This window comes from Heterodontus francisci, chromosome 23 (genome assembly GCF_036365525.1).
Source record: "Heterodontus francisci isolate sHetFra1 chromosome 23, sHetFra1.hap1, whole genome shotgun sequence".
Classification (NCBI taxonomy): Eukaryota; Metazoa; Chordata; class Chondrichthyes; order Heterodontiformes; family Heterodontidae; genus Heterodontus; species Heterodontus francisci.
Genome location: NC_090393.1, coordinates 65,856,262 through 65,879,006, shown reverse-complemented (window position 1 = coordinate 65,879,006; position 22,745 = coordinate 65,856,262). Strand labels below are relative to the sequence as shown.

At 46.1% G+C, this 22,745-nt stretch overlaps 1 protein-coding gene across 4 annotated transcripts in view; it reads left to right on the top strand.

The window, feature by feature from the left end:
* Positions 1 to 22,745, top strand: part of med15 (mediator complex subunit 15) — a 219,181-nt gene that overhangs the window by 128,664 nt on the left and 67,772 nt on the right. For all 4 annotated transcript variants that reach the window (XM_068055440.1, XM_068055438.1, XM_068055439.1 and 1 more), the window contains one exon: positions 11,861 to 11,988. In XM_068055440.1, the coding sequence (XP_067911541.1) occupies positions 11,861 to 11,988 (128 nt within the window). The remainder of the gene's footprint in view (positions 1 to 11,860; positions 11,989 to 22,745) is intronic.

Genomic DNA, 22,745 nt, shown 5'->3' with positions numbered 1-22,745 from the left:
GTTCCCCTTTATCTACCCCACTAGTTACATCCTCAAAAAATGCTAAGAAATTTGTCAAACAGGACCTGCCTTTAGTAAAACCATGCTGACTTGTTCTAATCATACTATGCTTTTCCAAGTGCAATGTTAAGACTTCTTTAATAGTTTCCAGCATCTTCCCAAGGACTGATGTTAGGCCTGTGGTTCCCTGTTTTCTCTCTACCTCCTTTCTTGAAAAGCGGTGTAACATTTACCAACTTCCAATCTGACAGGATGATTCCTGAATCTGAGGAATTCTGGAAAATCATAGCTAGCACATCCACTATCTCTGCAGCTATCTCTTTTAGAACCCTAGGATGCAGGCCATCTGGTCCCAAGGACTAGTCAGTTTTCAGTTGCTCAAGTTTCTCCAATACTTTTTTCTCAATTGATATCAATTTCCTCACTCTTTTAGTCCCTAGGTTACTGCCTATTTCTGGTATGGAACTTGTGTCTTCTACTGTGAAGACAGACACAAAATATTTGTTCAATGCCTCTGCCATTTCCTCATTCTCCATGATGATTTCTCCTTTCTCTGCCTCTAAGGCGCCAACATCTGCTTTAGCTACACTCTTTCTTGCATGTACTTGTAAAAGCTCTTATAAAAGTTAGAAAAGGAGTTCCAGGATTTTGACCCCTCAACAATATAGTTCCAAGTCAGGATGGTGTGTGGCTTGGAGGGGAACTTGCATGTGGTAGTGTTCCCATGCATCTGCTGCCCTTGTCCTTCTAGGTGGTTGAGGTCATGTGTTTGGAAGGTGCTGTCTAAGGAGCCTTGGTGCATTGCTGCATTGCGTCTTGTAGATGGTACACACTGCTGTCACTGTGCATCGCTGGGGGAGAGAGTGAATGTTTATGGATGGGGTGCCAGTCAAGTGGGCTTCTTTGTCCTGGATGGTGTCAAGTTTCTTGAGCGTTGTTGGAGCTGCACCCATCCCGGCAAGTGGAGAGTATTCTATCACACTCCTGAGTTGTGCCTTGTAGCTGGTGGACAGGTTTGAGGAGTCAGGAGGTGAGTTACTCACCGCAGGATTCCCATCCTCTGACCTGTTCTTGTAGCCATGGTATTTATATGGCTACTTCAGTTCAGTTTCTGGTCAATGGTAACCCCGAGGATGTTGATAGTGGGGGATCCAGCAATCGTAATGCCATTGAATGTCATGGAAAGATGATTAGATTCTCTCTTGTTTGAGATAGTAATTGCCTGGCACTTGTGTGGCACAAATTAGAGGCCAGCTTTAGGTCGGGAAAAGAACCCGACCTAACCACAGCGGGCCCGAGCCCAACCCGGCCGAGTCCCTCCGATTTTGCCCCGAGTCTGACCCGACCCGAACCCGCCACTAGTCGGCCCGAGCCGAGCCCAACCCGACCACCTCTTTACTTACGTTCCTGACGTAGAGCCTGTAAGAAGCTGTAGCGCATGCGCGAGACGTCTTAGTGACGTCACTCGCTCAATGCGCAGACGTAGTTTTGCACCAGACTCCCAGCTCAGGTAAGGTTTTACTTTTAATACTTAATCAGCAGAGCACTTACTGTGTGTGTCCGGCCCAACCCGACCCAACTCGATCTGGACTCGGCCCGACCCCAGCCAGAAAGCCGGCCCTGGAAGATGGGGCCGACCCGACCTGAACCCGACACATGTCGTCGGGTCCCGTTGGGTTCGGGTCGGGTAGCAGGCCTCTAGCACGAATGTTATTGCCACTTATCAGCCCAAGCCTGGATATTGTCCAGGTTTTGCAGCATTTCTGCACGGACTGCTTCAGTATCAGAGTAGTCATGAATGGTGCTGAACATTGTGCAGTCGTCAGCGAACATCCGACTTCTGACCTTATGATTGAAGGAAGGTCATTGATGAAGCAGCTGAAGATAGTTGGGCCTAGGACACTACCCTGAGGAACTCCTGCAGTGATATCCTGGAGCTGCGATGATTGACCTCCAACAACAATAGCAATCTTCCTTTGCACTAGGTATGACTCCAACCAGCAGAGTATTTTTCCATTGACTTCAGTTTTGCTAGGGCTCCTTGATGGCATGCTCGGTCAAATGCTGCCTTGATGTCAAGGGCAGTCACTCTCACCTCATCTCTTGAGTTCAGCTCTTTTGTCTATGTTTGAACCAAGGCTATAATTAAGTTATGAGCTGAGTGGCCCTGGCGGAACCCAAACAGCGCAGGTTATTGCAAAGCAAGTGCCGCTTGATAGCACTGTAGACGACACCTTCCATCACTTTACTGATGATTGAGAATAGACTGTTGGGGCGGTAATTGGCCGGGTTGGATGTGTCCTGCTTTTTGTGTACAGGACATACCTGGGAATTTTCCACATTGCCGGGTAGATGCCAGTGTTGTAGCTGTACTGGAACAGCTTGGCGATGGGTGTGGCAAGTTCTGGAGCACAGATTTTCTGTACTGTTGTCAGGGCCCATAGCCTTAGCAGTATCCAGTGCCTTTAGTCGTTTCTTGATATCACGTGGAGTGAATCGAATTGGCTGAAGACTGGCATCTGTGATGCTGGGGACTTCAGGAGGTGGCCGAGACGGATCACCAACATGGCACTTCTGGCTAAACATTGGTGCAAATGCTTCAGTCTTATCATTCGCACTGATGTGTGCAGGGCTCCTCCATCATTGAGGATGGGGATATTTGTGGAGCCATCAATTGTCCACCACCATTCACGACTGGATGTGGCAGTACTGCAGAACTTAGATCTGATCTGTTGGTTGTGGGATTGCTTAGCTCTGTCTATTGAATGCTGCCTATGTTGTTTAGCACATAAGTAGTCCTGGGTTGTAGCTTCACCAGGTTGACACCTCATTTTGAGGTAGGCCTGGTGCTGCTCCTGGCATGCCCTCCTGCACTCTTCATTGAACCAGGGTTGGTCCCCCGGCTTGATGGTAGTGGTAGAGTAGGGGATATGCTGGGCTATGCGGTTACAGATTGTGGTTGAGTACAATTCTGCTGCTACTGATGGCTCACAGCGCCTCATGGATGTCCAGTTTTGCATTGCTAGATCTGTTCGAAATCTATCCCATTTAGCACAGTGATAGTGCCACACAACATGATGGAGGGTATTCTCAATGTGAAGGTGGGACTTCGTCTCCACGAGGACTATGCGGTGGTCACTCCTACCAGTACTGTCATGGACAGATGCATCTGTCACAGGCAGATTGGTGAGGACGAGGTCAGATAGGTATTCTCCTCTTGTTAGTTTCCTCACCACCTGTCGCAGACCCAGTCTCGCAGCTTTGGCGTTTAGAACTTGGCCAGCTCGGTCAGCAGTGGTGCTACCGAGCTATTCTTGGTGATGCTCATTGAAGCCCCCCACCCAGAGTACATTTTTTGCTCTTGCTACCCTCAGTGTTTCTCCTAATTGGTGTTCAATATGGAGGAGTACTGATTCATCGACCGAGGCGGGGTGGTAGGTGGTAATCAGCAGGAGGCTTCCTTGCCCATGTTTGATCTGATGCCATTAGACTTCCTTGCAGTCCGGAGTCAATGTTGAGGACCGTGTCCTGGTGGTGGTGGTGTCTGGAACATTGTCTGTAAGGTATGATTCCGTGAGTATGACTATGTCAGGCTGTTGCTTCACTAGTCTGTGGGACAGCTCTTCCACTTTTGGCGCAAGCCCCCAGATGTTAATAAGGAGGACTTTGCAGGGTTGACAGGGCCATTGTCGTTTTCGGTGCCTCGGTTGATGCCGGGTGGTCCGTTCGGTTTCATTCCTTATTGACTTTGTAGCAGTTTGATACAACTGAGTGGCTTGCTAGGCCATTTCAGAGGGCATGTTAGAGTCAACCACATTTCTCTGTGTCTGGAGTCACATGTAGGCCAGACCAGGTAAGGACAGCAAATTTCCTTCCAGAAAGGACATTAGTGAACCAGATGTGTTTTTACAACAATCGATAATGGCTCATGGTCACCATTAGACTAGCTTTTTTTTAATTTCACAGATTAATTGAATTCAAATGTCACCATCTGTTGTCGTGGGATTTGAACCCATGTCCCCAGAGCAGTAGCGACTCCAGACCCACAGCTTTTGACACTCAAAATGCCCTCAGAAATGGCCTAGCAAGCCACTCAGTTTAAGGGCAATTAGGGATGGGCAATAAATGCTGGCCAGCGACGTCCACATCCTATAAATAAATTTTTTTAAATGCCGTCTGAGACAAGCTTCTCAAATCAGTGTCCGCCTGTTGTGCCTCAGCCAAGGAAGATCTGCTCAACAAGTCACCATTGTTACTCTTGGAACCATTAACACCAAGATCCCATAGCCTCTGAATACTGTCAGGATCGTGGCCGAACTGTAAGAGGCCCTTGCCTTTTTTAAAAATATTATAACCTTTATTGCAACATTGAAGTACCAGATGTTCCAGGTGTAACCATTTTCATATATCCAATACAAAGCATCAGAAGTAAGGTGGAAGGACCTCTAGTTACAACCAGAACTTGTCTCTTCTAATCTCTGTTATATCTATTGAACTCGAATTCTCTGTGTGTGCAATCACTTATGCATTGACTACATAGCTTTATAGCTAACTAACAATATAAACTTTCATCACACACTAGCCTCCAAAGCAGGCTCACTACAATGCTGCTTTTGGCATGAGGTGAAGCCAAGTTCTGAATAGAACTCTGACCTGCTCAAAAAAAAACCCAGTGTTACAACCAGGTGAGAAAGAGGTCTAGGGTTCCCTCTCAGCCTTCACCTTGTCTTTCTGTAACAGGGTTTAATTTTAAACACACCTTGGTGAATCCTTGTTCACCGCTTTCCAATTATAAGGCAAAGAAGCCAGCACAAACAGGCTTTCTTAGGTTTAAAGATAAAAAGTTGAAATTTATTAAACTTAAACTCTAATTCGGTTAATGCCTATGGATACATGACGCACACACGCGATACACACATGCAGATAGAGACAGAAAGAAAACAGAAGAAGTAAAGTGGAAAAGTTTGAGGCAATATCTGAGGAGATTTTTTTGTGTTATGGTTCTTCGCGCTCACAGTAGTGTCCTTCATTGTATGTAGATCTTGCTTTTCGTTGGAGCCCAGTATTATTCTTAAACCTTGTTCGCTGTAGAAGACTTTTCTCTCTTGGGGTTCATGTGTCTTCAGTGAATTTGGAGTTCCATGAGAAAGAGATGGGAGCAGGCAGACAGGAGAGGCTGTGGCGAGCCAGCCAGGAGAGATCTTCTCAGTCCAGGAACATCCTGCTTTCTGCCCAAACTTTGTGTACAAATTCAGTAAACTCAGGTTGCCCAGCAGGTTAGTCATGTGACTAGCTGGTTTGACCATGTCCGTTTGTGCATTCGGCCATCTTAGCAGTCGACCTAGAATGCGACCTCCCCCCACCTTCAACATCTGGTGATCAAATTGTGGGTTGAATGTGTCAGGGAATGATCGTTTGTTCTTTCCAAGCGCTGTCTGTTAATATGCAAATGTCTTTCCAGCCAAGATCTGGCAATTTTTAAAAGCAAGTTCTTTCTTCACTTCAACAGTTTGAAATTTAATGTCCATTTGGCAAAATTAATATGCCTCATGCTTGGCAGGTGGGGGCCTGCATGACACCCAGAAAATGCATTATGGCTCTTTCCAAAGTTCTCCCACCTCCTATGGCTTGTCCTGGATACACACAGCAGTAGCACTGAAAGAGGAAGAGCAAATACTCTATTTCTCCCAGGTTCTAAAAATCTACTAATAAGAATCTCTCTGTTACGGACAGAATTGAGAGAGAACTGAACTCCCAGTTCTTTCTCCCTTTACTGTCTGCAATCAGTGAGTTTTTGTTGACAAGGAAGGTGTGTGTGTTTCTTAACCCCTGAGTTTACGGTTAATTTGAATAACAAGCAGCATATTTTTTGTGGGTTTAAATAAAGAGCATTATTTTTATTCTCACATTCAACCCGAAAGTCTAACGCTACATCGCTTACCACACACACACACACATTCATGCACGCACACTTTAGAAAGAAAGCCATTAAAAGGATAATGCACTTTTGCAAATTATTATGCACATGGACAAATGCGGGTTAATGAAAGAATGCCAGCACGGATTTGTTAAGGAAAATTGTGTGATTAACCTGGTAGAAAATTTTGAAGAGGTAACAGAGTTGATGAGGGCAATGTTGTTGATGTGATGTACATGGACTTCCAAAAGGTATTTGATACAGTGCCATACAACAGACTTGAGAGCAAAGTTATAGTTCATGGAATAAAAGGGACGGTAGCAACATAGATATTGGCTGTGTGACAGGAAACAGAGAGTAATGATTAATGGATGTTTTATGGGCTGGAGGAATGTTTGTAGTGGAGTTCCCCAGGGGTCAGTGTTGGTGACTATATTGAAAATGCTGGTCCCTTTAATTAACCAGGACTTTCTTCAGTGTTAATAGAGAGCAGGTGTTGCTCATTGCAGTTTGTATTTAAGGGCTGGGTTTTTTCCCCAGTCAGCGAGTTACTTCTGGACAGGGAGTTAGTCTAGAAGGGAAGAGTGGGAACTGGTATTTCTGCTGAACTGTAGATTGAGAATAAAATCGTTGTGGATTAGAGACTGTCTCCTGCTTCCTGATTTTGGTGAATGGATATCTGCCAATTGAACAGTTGGGTCCCTTGCTTTTCTTGATAGATATTGATGACCTAGACCTTGGTGTACAGAGCACAACTTCAAATTATGTGGAGGATACAAAACTTGCAGGCATTGTGAAACGTGAGGACAATAGTATAGAACTTCAAATGGGCGTAGAAAGCTGGTGGAATGGGCGGGCAAGTGGCAGATGAAGTTCAATATGGAGAAATGTAAAGTGATTCATTTTGGCAGGAAGAACATGGAGAGATCTTCTTCTTTGGCCTCCTTGTCTCGGGAGACAATGGGTAAGCGCCTGGAGGTGGTCAGTGGTTTGTGGAGCAGTGCCTGGAGTGGCTATAAAGGCCAATACTAGAGTGACAGACTCTTCCACAGGTGCTGCAGATAAAATTGGTTGACTGGGCTGTTTCGCAGTTGGCTCTCCCCTTGCGCTTCTGTCTTTTTTCCTGCCAACTGCTAAGTCTCTTCAACTCGCCACACTTTAGCCCTGCCTTGATGGCTGCCCGCCAGCTCTGACGATCGCTGGCAACTGACTCCCACGACTTGTGATCAATGTCACAGGACGTCTTTAAAGCAGAGACATGGACGGCCGGTGGGTCTGATACCAGTGGCGAGCTCGCTGTACAATGTGTCCTTGGGGATCCTGCCATCTTCCATGCAGTTCACATGACCAAGGCATCTCAAGCGCCGCTGACTCAGTAGGGTGTATATGCTGGGGATGTTGGCCGCCTCGAGGACTTCTGTGTTGGAGATACGGTCCTGCCACCTGATGCCAAGGATTCTCCGGAGGCAGCGAAGATGGAATGAATTGAGACGTCGCTCTTGGCTGACATACGTTGTCCAGGCCTCGCTGCCGTAGAGCAAGGTACTGAGGACGCAGGCTTGATACACTTGGACTTTTGTGTTCCGTGTCAGTGCGCCATTTTCCCACACTCTCTTGGCCAGTCTGGACATAGCAGTGGAAGCCTTTCCCATGCGCTTGTTGATTTCTGCATCGAGAGACAGATTACTGGTGATAGTTGAGCCTAGGTAGAGATGATATGGAGAGATAATATAAAATAAAGGGTGCAATTCTAAAGGGGTGCAGGAGCAGAGGGACCTGAGTTATGTGTGCATAAATCATTGAAGGTGGCAGGACAGATTGAAAGAATGGTTCGTAAAGCATACAGTATCCTGGGCTTTATTAATAGGGGCATCGAGTACAAGAGGAACGAAGTCATGTTGATCTTGTCAAAGACACTAGTTCAGTCTTAGCTTGAGTATTGCAGTTCTGGTTGGAAGCATTTAAAGGCTTTGGAGGAATTGCAGAAAAGATTCCGGAGAATGGTTCCAGGGATGAGAACATCAATTATGAAGATAGATGGGAGAAGTTGGGACTGTTTTCCTTGGCGACGAGAAGGCTGAGCGGTGATTTGATAGCGGTATTCAAAGTCATGAGAGGTCTGAACAGAGTAGATAGGGAGAAACTGTTCCCACTCACGAAAGTATCAAGACCAAGAGGGCACAGATTTTATGTTCTTATGTTCTTATTTAAGGTAATTGCCAACAGAAGCAATGCGACATGAGGAAAAACTTTTTCATGCTGAGAGTGGTTAAGCTCTGGAATGCACTGCCTGAGAGTTTGGTGCAGGCAGGTTCAATTGAGGCATTCAAAAGGGAATTAGACTGTTACCTGAAAAGAAAGAATGTGCAGAGTTAATGGGCAGAAGGCAGGGGAATGGCGTTAGGTGAATTGCTTGTTCAGAGAGCCGGTGCAGACACGATGGGCAGAATGGGCTCCTTCTGTGCTGTAACAATTCTGTGATTCTATGAAGCAGAAGAATAGTTCATAAGTCATGTGATTTAGCTCGTCTTGGGGAAAAGGCATGCTTTGTGGGCCCGGTGAAGAAGGCGTTTTCACTCCTGAAGTGTAGTTAGGTGGATTTGATAGCCAGAGTTGTATATCGATTCTCTCGAAGAGGTGGATTTTTCAGTAGGTCACGAAGTTAGTTGCTTGAAGACTTATTACTAGGAGGTTGGTTTTCTGTACTGGTATACTTGAAAAAGAACAGTTTCAGAGACTTTAAAATGTTCAGCCTCCAGTTCTTTTAAGGCATAATGGTACTGCCCACTCTGCTTTCTGCTTTTTCTGCAGTCTGTATTTTAAAGATTTTTAAAAGGAGACTGACATGGCTGCCCCATCATGTGACTATTCACAATTCCTTTTCCAAATGTAGTGGGGGTCTAGGTTGATTAGACTCATCCTGTGTATTGTTCCAAGACATTCACCCTGAGGAGGGTTAAGACAATTACCGTCTTTGTTTCAGGAGAAAACCATTCAATTTAGGAATGTCTCCTGATGGTTTCATGATTGGCGTTGATGACACCTCTTAGTCTGGAAGGTATTCTTTTGCTGACAGTGAGTCAGTTCTTGAATATACAAGCCGAAAGTCAGCTGACATTTGGCAGCTGTCTTTGCAGCCCATGTCCACTTTTAATGTTCATTGTGGTTCATTTAAAACAAAAGGAAAATTCAGTTCCAGAAGATTCTATGCTGAATATAGTCCATGTTTAAAATTATGAATAGGACATGTCTGTACTGGGCATGATGCTCACACAGTGATTACGTTAATTTATTTTCCATTTGTGCTCAGGATGTGGGCGACATTGGCTCCAGTATTTATTGCCGATCCTCAGTTGTCACAAAGGCATTGTGAGTCAGTCATGTAGTGTGGGGCTGACCTGGTAGGGGTGGCAGGCTTCCTTTCCTGAAGGACATGTTTAGTTTAGTTTAGAGATACAGCACTGAAACAGGCCCTTCGGCCCACCGAGTCTGTGCCGACCATCAACCACCCATTTGTACTAATCCTACACTAATTTCATATTCCTACCACATCCCCACCTGTCCCTACATTTTTCCCTACCACCTCCCTATACTAGGGGCAATTGCTAATGGCCAATTTGCCTATCAACCTGCAAGTCTTTGGCATGTGGGAGGAAACCGGAGCACCCGGAGGAAACCCATGCAGTCACAGGGAGAACTTGCAAACTCCACACAGGCAGTACCCAGAATTGAACCCGGGTTCCTGGAGCTGTGAGGCTACAGTGCTAACCACTGCACCACTGTGCTGCCCACCGCCCACAGACATGAGTGGGCTGTAGATTTTATAACAATCGGGCAGCTTTCATGGTCTTTTTTCTGGTGCCAGTCCAAAAATGACCATATTTACTGAATATAATTTCACAAATTGCCATGTGAGATTTGCGCTCACAGTCTCTGGATTACTGGACCAGTACCATGAGATTGCCTTAATTTTAATGGGTGCAGGGACTCAGGCAAGCAAGGATCAGTATTTTAAAAGTAAAAGCTCGTTGATGCAGGGGTCATGCATTCATGAGGCCCTGGACTTTCATTTGGATTGAGGTTGAGTTCTTTAGAGGTCCTGCCAGTTTCATGTAAAGATTAGGCTTTAGTCAAAAAAAAAGTACTGTTCCTTCTTCCGAGATATGGGATTTTCAGTCTTCGTCAATGGATACTCCATGTGGTACGTTAATTATAAAATTGACCCATGGATGAATCTTCATATGTTTACAAACTCTTAGCATCTCTGTCCAGGGCTTGCACTTGTTTTGTGTTCTGGCAACTTAGGTCTCGGCCCTAATGGGGCTCTCTGCTCCAAAATTGGCCTCCTCCTGTGTGGTGGGTAGGGAGTGAGGAGAAAGTGTACTTATTTGTCAGTTCACCTTCATTGTAGGTAACATTCTTAACTGGACTCATACCTTGCCATCGCTTTGGGAGGAGACCTGGGGCTTTGTAGCCAGAATGTGTCAGATACTTTGTGGGAAGTGGAGTGAGTTATGTCATTGACATCAAAATATACCTGACGTAAAGGGAGATTTTACCCTCCTTAGTGTGATCCACTCCTTGGCATGTGAAGGCTGCCTGAGTTTGAAGGATGGAGATGATATGTTGGCCTTCATAGCGAGAGGATTCGAGTACAGGAGCAGGGATTCTTGCTGAAGTCATACAGGGCCTTGGTGAGGCCACACCTGGAATGTTGTGTGCAGTTTTGGTCTACTTATCTGAAGAAGGATGTTCTTGCTATAGAGGGAGTGCAGTGAAGACTGATTCCTGGGATGGTGGGACTCACATATGAGGAGAGATTGAGTCGGTTAGGATTATATTCGCTGGAGTTCAGAAGAGTGAGGGGGGATCTCATAGAAACCTATAAAATTCTAGCAGGACTTGACAGGGTAGATGCAGGAAGGATGTTCCCGATGGTGGGGGAGTCCAGAACCAGGGGTCATAGTCTAAGGATACAGGGTAAACCTTTCAGGACTGAGATGAGGAGAAATTATTTCACCCAGAGAGTGGTGAGCCTGTGGAATTCGCTACCACAGAAAGCAGTTGAGGCCAAAACATTGTATGTTTTCAAGAAGGAGTTAGATATAGCTCTTGGGGCGAAAGGGACCAAAAGATATGGGGGGAAAGCGGGAACAGGTTACTGAGTTGGATGATCAGCCATGATCATAATGAATGGCGGAGTAGGCTTGAAGGGCCAAATGGCCTACTCCTGCTCCTATTTTCTATGCCCCTACCATATTTTCCTAGATACGATGAAAGTGACTATCTCCCTCCCTATTACTTTGTCTTTTCCCCAGTTTAATTTTTGCTAGGTTAAGGTTAATTTTCTTACTTTTAGTTTCTTACTTTCCGGTCATTTCCGTCAAAATTTCTTTGTACCTTCCATTAACCATGTGTCCTCGCCCTGCTGACGCCTTGTATTTCCCATCTGCCTGTGTCTGTGTACTTGAAGTCATATTCTCAAAGCGAACGTGAAGTGTTGCTTAGAACATTTGTTTCCCATAGTGCAAAGCTGCATGTTGTGGCAGACGAGACATTGCCTGTGCTGTTGTGCATTATGGGAAACTGCTCCTATTGCCACCATTATCTGCATATCAGATTATTAATTGAGGCAGCAGAACAGGGCAAGAGCTACAAGAAAGTAACCGAGCAGGGAGAAAGTGGCAGAAGCAGTTAGAGAGTAAATAGAAGATACTGCAAGTGGCTCCAGCTTATTTTAACTACTTGTAAGAAAGCTCAAGATGTATAACTCACCAGACACATTCATTCTGTTGGTTAATTGTTATGAAACATAGAGTGACCATTTTTACTCATTCACTTAAAAATCTGAACCAAGCATAAAATCTACTGAGATGTGAGATATTGTAGGGTACATCCACTGACTGTCAAAAACCAAAGCAAAATCTGATTCATCTATTGCAGTTCTGGTCCAGCTCCATCTCCAAGTGCCTTCCTGCCAAGTCCATCAGCACAGACAACGCAGAGCCCAGCTGCAGCACGGACACCCCAGAACTTCAGTGTTCCTTCTCCAGGCCCCCTCAACACTCCAGGTATGGTGTTTGCTAGTGTCCAGTTAAGCGGTAAGGGGAACAAGTGCCTGATAACACTGTATTTCTAGTTGTTTTAAGCTCTCTCTCTCTCATCCTCCAGACCATTAACTAGAGGAAAGCTGATACCTGTTACATAAAATTGTTTTGGAATGGATTTGATGTGGAATGGCAGGGTTCTAATGTTAACTTCATACGCCTCCAAGCTGTGCTGACAGTTTGCCTTCTGTTATATTTATCTGCTGCTTTGAAACAGCAGAGATAATGGCCATCAACTGTCACTTGTGATGCCTCCGCACCAATGAAATGTTCTGAGTAGAGGGAGGTGGGCACAGGCCATCACCAGTGAGGGAGGCAGTGGTGTAGTGGGAATGTCACTGGACCAGTAATCCAGGGGCCCAGGCTAGTGCTCTAGAGACATGGGTTCAGATCCCACCTTGGCAGATGGTGAAATTTGAATTCAATAAATAAATCTGGTATTTAAAAAAAGCTAGTCTACTGGTAGCAATGAAACCATTGTCGATTGTTGTAAAAACCCATCTGGTTCACTCATGTCCTTTAGAGAAGGAAATCTGCTGTCCTTACCTGGTCCGATCTACATGTGACTCCAGACCCACATCAGTATGGTTGACTCTTAAAAATGCCCTCTGAATTGGCCTAGCAAGCCGCTCAGTTCAAGGGAAATTAGGGATGGGCAATAAATACTGGCCTAGCCAGCGATGCTCACTTCCCACGAACAAATTTTTAAAAAATGCGAAGCAGTTCTCCTGAGTGAGTGGGAGGCCTCACTGTGCTCTCAGCAGTCAGTACAAAGGCAGCATCAGAAGAGGCCTGGGACTGAGTTGACTGCCAGAAACATGGAGACTGAAAGAGTCAGGAGTGGTAGGTGAATATTCAGAGCAGACCTCTGACTGAGAAAGAACAGTGATTGGTTTATTTGGCCTGTTTTTCTTTTGTTCAGTTTGGTTTATTTCTAATAACTGGGACATGCCATGGCTGTGAACTGTGTGTGATTTCTTGTTTTACTCATGTTCAACACTGCATTGACAGGCTATTCAACTGTGAGGGGAACCGCAGCAGGGCCTGTCTTTATCCTTACCCAACGCCCAACCTGTATTTTGCGTCACAGCAGCAAGACCCTGTCTCCCCTCGCCTTCCCAGCCTGGGAATATTATACCTGCTCTGCTGATACCCAACCAACTCTTGATTGTGAACAAAACTTTTTTTCTGCAGGTTAACAGGAGCTATAGCCATTCTTCCTGCCCCCCTCCCCTCTGGGTTTCTTTGGGACATTTCCACAAGCTGTTGAGACCCGCTCAATTGAAAATTTCAAATCTGAAATGTCCTCTGAAATAACCTAGCAAGCCATTCAGTTGTATCAAATCACTAGAAAGTCGAAGAAAAGGAATGAAATTGGACGAACCACCTAGCATCGACCTAGGCACTGTAAACAACAACGGCTAACCCAGCCCAATGCCCAGTTGATCTATTTTGTGTGTTGTTTGGGGGAGGAATATCGACCAGGATGAAGAAGCCATTCTGAGAGCATTGTGAGGTCTATCTTTGCTTGGCCACCTACCTGCTCTTACCAGGATTTGACTTGTCTTGGGGCTGCAGTGGCTGAACTTGTTTTTGGTCTTGCTGCCTCATGTAGACCCCTGTTTTTAAATTGTTCTACTAAATTTACAGGAAGCTTTATCCTAAGTGGCAGCTAGCAGTGCATTCCATGACCTTAATGGGACTTGTGAGAATTAATGTCCCTGATTTAACTTTCTCACTGATAAATCCACAATCAATATCTGGTGAACCTAATAAATTGTGTCTTCAGATTAGACAGATGCTCAGCAGGTGCCTCTGATTGCGCTGTGACGTAAGAGCGGCACAGTGGCGCAGTGGTTAGCACCGCAGCCTCACAGCTCCAGTGACCCGGGTTCAATTCTGGGTACTGCTTGTGTGGAGTTTGCAAGTTCTCCCTGTGTCTGCGTGGGTTTCCTCCGGGTGCTCCGGTTTCCTCCCACATGCCAAAGACTTGCAGGTTGATAGGTAAATTGGCCATTATAAATTGCCCCTAGTATAGGTAGGTGGTAGGGAAATATAGGGACAGGTGGGGATGTGGTAGGAATATGGAATTAGTGTAGGATTAGTATAAATGGGTAGTTGATGGTCGGCACAGACTCGGTGGGCCGAAGGGCCTGTTTTAGTGCTGTATCTCTAAACTAAACTAAGAGTGGCAGTATCTAACACATGTGGATGAAATTTCTTTGTCCACTGTTGCATTGCACAATAACATTGCCCTGAATTAAGCCCTGAATTCTGTTTATTCCATAGTGCAGCCTTCTCAGGTCCAGTTTTAAAACCTTTTAACTGTGGAGCTTCACTATAAGTGAAGTGTGCCAGGCAGAGTTTTATTAGTGATGGAATGAGCTAACGTGAATCAGCCTCATGGTTAGAGACTGGAGTGTAAAGGAGTCCCCACAGGCTGGGAACCAGTCTCAGCAAGACTGTCACGGTGAGAGGTTGAGTGACTGCTCCCAAACCGAGAGGAGGTAAACCAGGAGCTTGTTCCTGCAACATCACCACAGCCCTAAGTGCTCACAAGTCAGCCCTCTGAGTCAGGGAATGGAATATGTGCTGCAGGAGACAATGGGTTCCTGGCAGTGATTGATCGCATAGAAGGTAGGTATCTGCCAGTGATTGATTGCATAGAGGCTGGGTTCCTGCCAGTGATTGATTGCATAGAGGGTGGGATCCTGGCAGTGATTGATGACAAACTAACAGGTCTGTAGTTCCCTGTTTTCTCTATCATTATCTGGATGAGCTAGTATAAACATTGATTTGAGGTACACTGACCTCCTGGCTGTGAAATGACCTGATTATGAAATCAGGTTTTGCCATACAGCACCTTCCCTCAGCTCGGGAGGGTGAGGGAAAAATTGGGATTTGTTGAATGCAGGGTTGTTATTACTGGTATAAAAGCAAAATACTGCGGAAGTCGGAAATCTGAAATACAAACAGAAAGTGCTGGAAATACACTGCAGGTCTGGCAGCATCTGTGGAGAGAGAAACAGAGTTAATGTTTCAGGTCTGTGACCTTTTATCAGAACTGGCAAAGGTTAGAAATGTAATGGGCTTTGAGCATGTGAAAGGGGGAGGGTGGAAAAAAGAACAAAAGGGCAGGTCTGTGATAGGATGGAGGGCAGGAGAGCCTAAATGACAACGATGTCATGGAACAAAAGGCAAAGGGAGTAGTAATAGTCATAGTAAAAGACAAAACATTTGTTTAGAGGGAGTGTTAATGGCAGAATAATGAACAGCTCTGACCAAAAGCAAAAACATGAAAAACAAGTTTAAGACTGGCACAGTCTTAAATAAAAATAAAAATGGCAGTCATGGTCTGAAGTCAGTGTTGTGTCCAGAGGACTGTACAGTGCCTAAACGGAAGAGAAGGTGCTGTTCCTCAAGCTTGCGTTGACTGGAACACTGCAGCCGGCCGAGGGCAGAAATGTGGGCGTGAGAGCAGGGCGGTGAATTAAAATGGCAAGGAACCGGAAGCTCGGGATCATGCTTACGGACTGAGCAGAGGTGTTCCGCAAACCTGTCATCCAATCTGCATTTGGTCTCCCCAATGTAGAGGAGACCACATTGTGAGCAGCGAATACTAAATTAAAGAAGTATAAGAAAATCGCTTCACCTTCACCAGGAAGGAGTGTTTTGGAGCCTTGGATGGTGAGGAGTGAGAAGGCGAAAGAGCAGGTATTACACCTCCTGCGATTGCATGGGAAGGTGCCGTTGGAAGTGGATGAGGTGTTGGGGATGATGGAGGAGTGGACCAGGGTGTCGTGGAGGAAATGGTCCCTTCGAAATGCTGATAAGGGAAGGGAGGGGAAGATGTGTTTGGTGGTGGCATCACACCGGAGGTGCTGGAAATGGCGGAGATGTGGAGGCTGGTGGGGTGGAAAGTGAGGACAAGGGGAACCCTGTTGTGGTTTTGGGAAGGAGGGGATAGAATGAGGGCAGCAGTGCGGGAAATAGGTTGGACACAGTGGGAGGGCCCTGTCGTCCACAGTGGAGGAGAATCCTTGGTTGAGGAAAAAGGAAGACAAAGGAAACTATGAGGTATGAGGAGCAAGTTGGCTATGGTGGATTGGGAAAATACACTAAAATAAAATAAACAGGCAATGTCAATATTTAAATAAGTATTACATGGTCTTAAACAAATATACATTCCTCGAAGACAAAAACCCAACAGGAAAGATAAATCAACCATGGCTAACAAAAGAAGTTAAAGATTGCATTATATCAAAGGAAGTGGTTATAAGGTTGCCAGAAAAAGTGGTAAGCCCAAGAATTGGGAGCAATTTAGAATCCAGCAAAGGATGACCATGAAACTGATAAAGGGAAAAGAGAATATAAATGCAAGCTAGCGAGAAACGTAAAGGCGGACTGTAAAAGCTTCTTTAGGTATGTGAAAAGGAAAAGATCAGCAAGGACAAATGTGGGTTCATTACAGGCGGAGACAGGGGAATTTATAATGGAGAATAGGGAAATGGCGGAGAAACTAAACAATTATTTTGAGTCTGTCTTCACGAGGAAAATATAGAAAATCTCCCAGAAGTACGAGGGAACCAAGAGACTTGTGCAAGTGAGGAACTGAAAGAAATTAGTATTAATAAAGAGGTAGTGCTCGAAAAATTAACTGGATTGAAGGTTGATAAATCCCCTGGACCAGATGAGCTACATCCCAGAGTGTTGAAGGAGGTGGCTGTAGAGATAATGGATGTATTGGTGGGTATCTTTCAAAAATCTACAGATTCTGGAAAAGTTCCTGCAGACTGGAAAGTAGCAAATGTAACCCCACTATTTAAGAAAGGAGGGAGAGAGAAAAAGGGGAACTATAGACATCATTAGTTTGACATCAGTAGTAGAGAAAATGTTAGAATCTATGATAAAGGATGTGATAACTAGACACTTAGAAAATAATTATATGATTGAGCAGAGTCAACATGGATTTTATGAAAGGAAAGTCATGTTTGACAAACCTGTTGGGGTTATTTGAGGATGTTACTTGTAGCATAGATAAAGGAGAAGCAGTGGATGTGGTGTATTTGGATTTTCAGAAAACTTTTAATAAAATCCCACACAGGAAGTTAGTAAACAAAATTAGAGCTTGGGGGTAGTACGCTGGTATGGATTGAGAATTGGTTAAAAGACAGAAAACATTTCAGGATGGCAGGCTGTTACTAGTGGGATACCACAACGATCAGTGCTGGGGCCACAGCTGTTCACAATCTACATAAATGATTTGGATGTGGGGACCGAATGTAATGTTTCCAAATTTGCTGATGACACAAAACTAGGTGGGTATGTAAGTTGTGAGGAGGATGCAAAGAGGCTTCAAGGGAACCTGGACAGGCTAAGTGAATGGGCAAGAACATGGCAGATGGAGTGTGATGTGAATAAGTGAGAAGTTATCCACTTAGGTAGGAAAAACAGAAAGACATTTCTTAAATGGTGAGAGTTTGGGAAGTGTTGATGTCCAGAGGGACCTGGGTGTCCTTGTTGGTGAGCCACGAAAAGCTAGTATGCCGGTGCAGCAAGCAATTAGGAAGGCAAATGGTATGTTGGCCTTCATCGCAAGGGGTTTTGAGTTTTTTCTTTATTTGTTCATGGGATGTGGGCATCGCTGGCTGTGCCAGCATTTATTACCCATCCCTAATTGCCCTTGAGAAGGTGGTGGTGAGCTGCCTTCTTGAACTGCTGCAGTCCTGGGGTGTAAGTACACCAACAGTGTTGTAAGGAAGGGAATTCCAAGATTTTGACCCAGCAATAGTGAAAGAACAGCAATATAGTTCCAAGTCAGGATGGTGTGTGACTTGGAGGGGAACCTGCAGGTGGTGGTGTTCCCATGCATCTGCTGCCCTTGACCTTCTAGGTGGTAGAGGTCGCAAGTTTGGAAGGTGCTGTCAAAGGAGCCTTGGTGAGTTGCTGCAGTGTATCTTTGGATGCATGGTGGAGGGAGTGAATGTTGAAGGTGGCGGAAGGAGTGCCAGTCAAGTGGGCTGCGTTATCCTGGACGGTGTCGAGCTTCTTGAGTGTTGTTGGAGATCCACCCATCCAGGCAAATGGAGAGTATTCCATCACACTCCTGACTTGTGCCTTGTAGATGGTGGACAGGCATTGTGGGAGTCAGGAGGTGAGTTACTCGCTGCAGAATTCCTCGCCTCTGATCTGCTCTTGTAGCAACAACATTTATGTGACTGGCCCAGTTCAGTTTCTGGTCAATGGTGACCCTCAGGAGGTTGATAGGGCATTCAACAATGGTAATGCCATTGAACGTCAAGGGGAGATGGTTAAATTCTCTCTCAGATGGTCGGATTCTCTCTTGTTTGAGATGGTCATTGCCTGGCACTTGTGTGGCTCGAATGTTACTTGCCACTTATCAGTCCAAGTCTGGATGTTGTCCAGGTCTTGCTGCATATGGACATGGGCTGCTTCAGTATCTGGGGAGTTGCAGCTGGTGCTAAACATTGTGCAATCATCAGTGGACATCCCCACTTCTGACTTTATGATGGAGGGAAGGTCATTGATGAAGCAGTTGAAGATGGTTGGGCCCAGGACTCTACCCTGAGGAACTCCTGTAGTGATGTCCTGGAGCTGAGATGATTAACCTCCAACAACCACAACCATTTTCCTTTGTGCTAAGTATGACTCCCAACTAGTAGAGAAGTTTCCCCCTGATTCTCATTGACTCCAGTTTTGGTAGGGCTCCTTGATACCATACACTGTCAGATGCTGCCTTGATGTCAAGGGCAATCACTCTCACCTCACTACTGGAATTCAGCTCTTTTGTCCACGTTTGGACCAAGGCTGTAATGTGATCTGGAGCTGAATGGCCCTGACGGAACCCAAACTGAGCGCCAGTGAGCAGGTTATTGCTGAGCAAGTGCCGCTTAATAGCACTGTCAACAACCCATTCCACCACTTTGCTGATGATCGGGAGTAATCTGACAGCATGGTAATTGGCCGGGTCGGATTTGTCCTGCTTTTTGTGCACAGGACATACCTGGGCAATTTTCCACATTACCGGGTAGATGCCAGTGTTGTAATTGTACTGGAATAGCTTAGGAACATAGGAAGATAGGAACAGGAGTAGGCCATTCAGCCCCTCGAGCCTGTCCCGCCATTCAATGAGATCATGGCTGATCCACGGCCTAACTCCATATACCTGCCTTTGGCCCATATCCCTTAATATCTTTGCTTAACAAAAATCTATCGATTTCAGATTTAAAATTAACAACTGTTCTAGCTTCAACTGCTGTTTGTGGGAGCGAGTTCCAAACCTCGACCACCCTTTGCGTGAAGAAGTGCTTCCTAACATCTCTCCTGAACGGTCTGGTCCTAATTTTTAGACTATGCCCCCTAGTTTTAGAATCTCCAACCAATGGAAATAGTTTATCTTTATCTAGCCTGTCTTTTCCTGTTAATATCTTGAAGACTTTGATCAGATCACCCCTTAACCTTCTAAATTCTAGTGAAAACAGGCCTAATTTGTGTAATCTCTCCTCGTAACTTAACCCCTGTAGTCCAGGTATCATTCTTGTAAATTTACGTTGCACTCCCTCCAAGGCCAATATATCTTTCCTACGGTATGGTACCCAGAACTGCTCACAGTACTTCAAGTGGGGTCTAACCCCAGTGAGAGTCAGCACTTTGAGGAACTGTACCCCAGTGAGAGTCAGAACCTTCATAAACTGTACCCCAGTGAGCGTCAGCACCTTCAGGAACTGTACCCCAGTGAGAGTCAACACCTTCATGAATTGTAACCCAGTGAGAGTAAGCTTGGCTGGGGGCGTGGCAAGCTCTGGAGCACAAGTCTTCAGTACTAATGCCAGAATGTTGTCAGGGCCCATAGCCTTTGCAGTATCCAGTGCCATCAGCCGTTTCTTGATATTACTTGGAGTGAATGAATCGAATTGGCTGAAGACTGGCATCTGTGATGCAGGAGACCTCGGGAGGAAGCTGAGATGGATCATCTACTCGGCACTTCTGGCTGACGATGGATGCAAATGCTTGTGCCTTGTCTTTTGCACTGGGCTCCCCCATCATTGAGGATGGGGATGTTTGTGGAGCCTCCTCTTCCTGTTGGTTATTTAATTGTCCACCACTATTCATGACTGGATGTGGCAAGACTGCAGAGCTTAGATCTGATCTGTTGGTTATGGGATCGCTTAGCTCTGTCTATCGCATGTTGCTTATGCTGTTTGGCACGCAAGTAGTCCTGGGTTGCAGCTTCACCAGGCTGACACCTCATTTTGAGGTATGCCCGGTGCTGCTACTGGCATACCCTCCTGCACTCTTCATTAAACCATGGTTGATTCCCCCAGCTTGATGGTAATGGTAGACTGGGGATATGCCGGGCCATGTGGTTACAGATTGTGGTTGAGTACATTTCTGCTGCTGATGGCCCACAGCGCCTCATGGATGCCCAGTTTTGCTTTGCTAGATCTGTTCGAAATCTATCCCATTTAGCACGGTGGTTGTGCCACACAACACGATGGAGGGTATCCTCAATGTGAAATCGGGACTTTGTCTCCACAAGGACTGCGGTGGTCACTCCTACCAATACTGTCATGGGCAGATGCATCTATGGCAGGCAGATTGGTGAGGATACAGTCAAGTATATTTTTCCCTCGTGTTGGTTCCTTCACCACCTGTCGCAGACCCAGTCTAGCAGCTATGTCCTTTCGGACTCGACCAGCTCAGTCAGTAGTGGTGCTACCGAGCCACTCTTGGTGATGGACAGTGATGTCAGTATTGTGAAGGGTTGTGATATCTCCTTGCCCCCGCAGTCATTTAGCCTGCTGCTATGCGAGGAGTGGCTCTTTTTGTAGAGTATCAGAGAGCTACTGACATTCATGGAACTGTCTACACCAGTGAGAGTCAGCCCTTTCAGTAACTGTATCTCTGTGAGAGTCATGCCCTTCATGAACTGTACCCCAATGAAAGTCAGCCCTTTCAGGAACTGTACCCCAGTGAGAGTCAGCACCTTCAGGAACTGTACCCCAGTGAGAGTCAGCACTTTCAGGTACTGTACCCCAGTGAGAGACAGCACTTTCAGGAACTGTACCCCAGTGAGAGTCAGCACTTTCAGGAACTGTATCCCAGTGGAGTCAGCACCTTCAGGAACTGTACCCCAGTGAGAGTCAGCACTTTCAGGAACTGTATCCCAGTGGAGTCAGCACCTTCAGGAACTGTACCCCAGTGAGAGTCAGCACTTTCAGGAACTGTACCCCAGTGAGAGTCAGCACCTTCAGGAACTGTACCCCAGTGAGAGTCAGCACTTTCAGGAACTGTACCCCAGCGATAGTCAGCACCTTCAGGAACTGTACCCCAGTGAGAGTCAGCACTTTCAGGAACTGTATCCCAGTGGAGTCAGCACCTTCAGGAACTGTACACCATTGAGAGTCAGCACCTTCAGGAACTGTACCCCAGTGAGAGTCAGCACTTTCAGGAACTGTATCCCAGTGGAGTCAGCACCTTCAGGAACTGTACCCCAGTGAGAGTCAGCACTTTCAGGAACTGTACCCCAGTGAGAGTCAGCACTTTCAGGAACTGTACCCCAGTGAGAGTCAGCACCTTCAGGAACTGTACCCCAGTGAGAGTCAGCACTTTCAGGAACTGTATCCCAGTGGAGTCAGCACCTTCAGGAACTGTACCCCAGTGAGATTCAGCACCTTCAGGAACTGTACCCCAGTGAGAGTCAGCACTTTCAGGAACTGTATCCCAGTGGAGTCAGCACCTTCAGGAACTGTACCCCAGTGAGATTCAGCACCTTCAGGAACTGTACCCCAGTGAGAGTCAGCACTTTCAGAAACTGGATCCCAGTGGAGTCAGCACCTTCAGGAACTGTACCCCAGTGAGATTCAGCACCTTCAGGAACTGTACCCCAGTGAGAGTCAGCACCTTCAGGAACTGTACCCCAGTGAGATTCAGCACCTTCAGGAACTGTACCCCAGTGAGAGTCAGCACTTTCAGGAACTGTATCCCAGTGAGAGTCAGCACTTTCAGGAACTGTATCCCAGTGAGAGTCAGCACCTTCAGGAACTGTACCCCAGTGAGATTCAGCACCTTCAGGAACTGTACCCCAGTGAGATTCAGCACCTTCAGGAACTGTACCCCAGTGAGAGTCAGCACTTTCAGGAACTGTATCCCAGTGAGAGTCAGCACTTTCAGGAACTGTACCCCAGTGAGAGTCAGCAACTTCAGGAACTGTACCCCAGTGAGATTCAGCACATTCAGGAACTGTACCCCAGTGAGATTCAGCACCTTCAGGAACTGTACCCCAGTGAGAGTCAGCACTTTCAGGAACTGTATCCCAGTGAGAGTCAGCACTTTCAGGAACTGTACCCCAGTGAGATTCAGCACCTTCAGGAACTGTACCCCAGTGAGAGTCAGCACCTTCAGGAACTGTACCCCAGTGAGATTCAGCACCTTCAGGAACTGTACCCCAGTGAGATTCAGCACCTTCAGGAACTGTACCCCAGTGAGAATCAGCACTTTCAGGAACTGTATCCCAGTGAGAGTCAGCACTTTCAGGAACTGTATCCCAGTGGAGTCAGCACTTTCAGGAACTGTATCCCAGTGAGAGTCAGCACCTTCAGGAACTGTACCCCAGTGAGATTCAGCACCTTCAGGAACTGTACCCCAGTGAGAGTCAGCATTTTCAGGAACTGTATCCCAGTGGAGTCAGCACTTTCAGG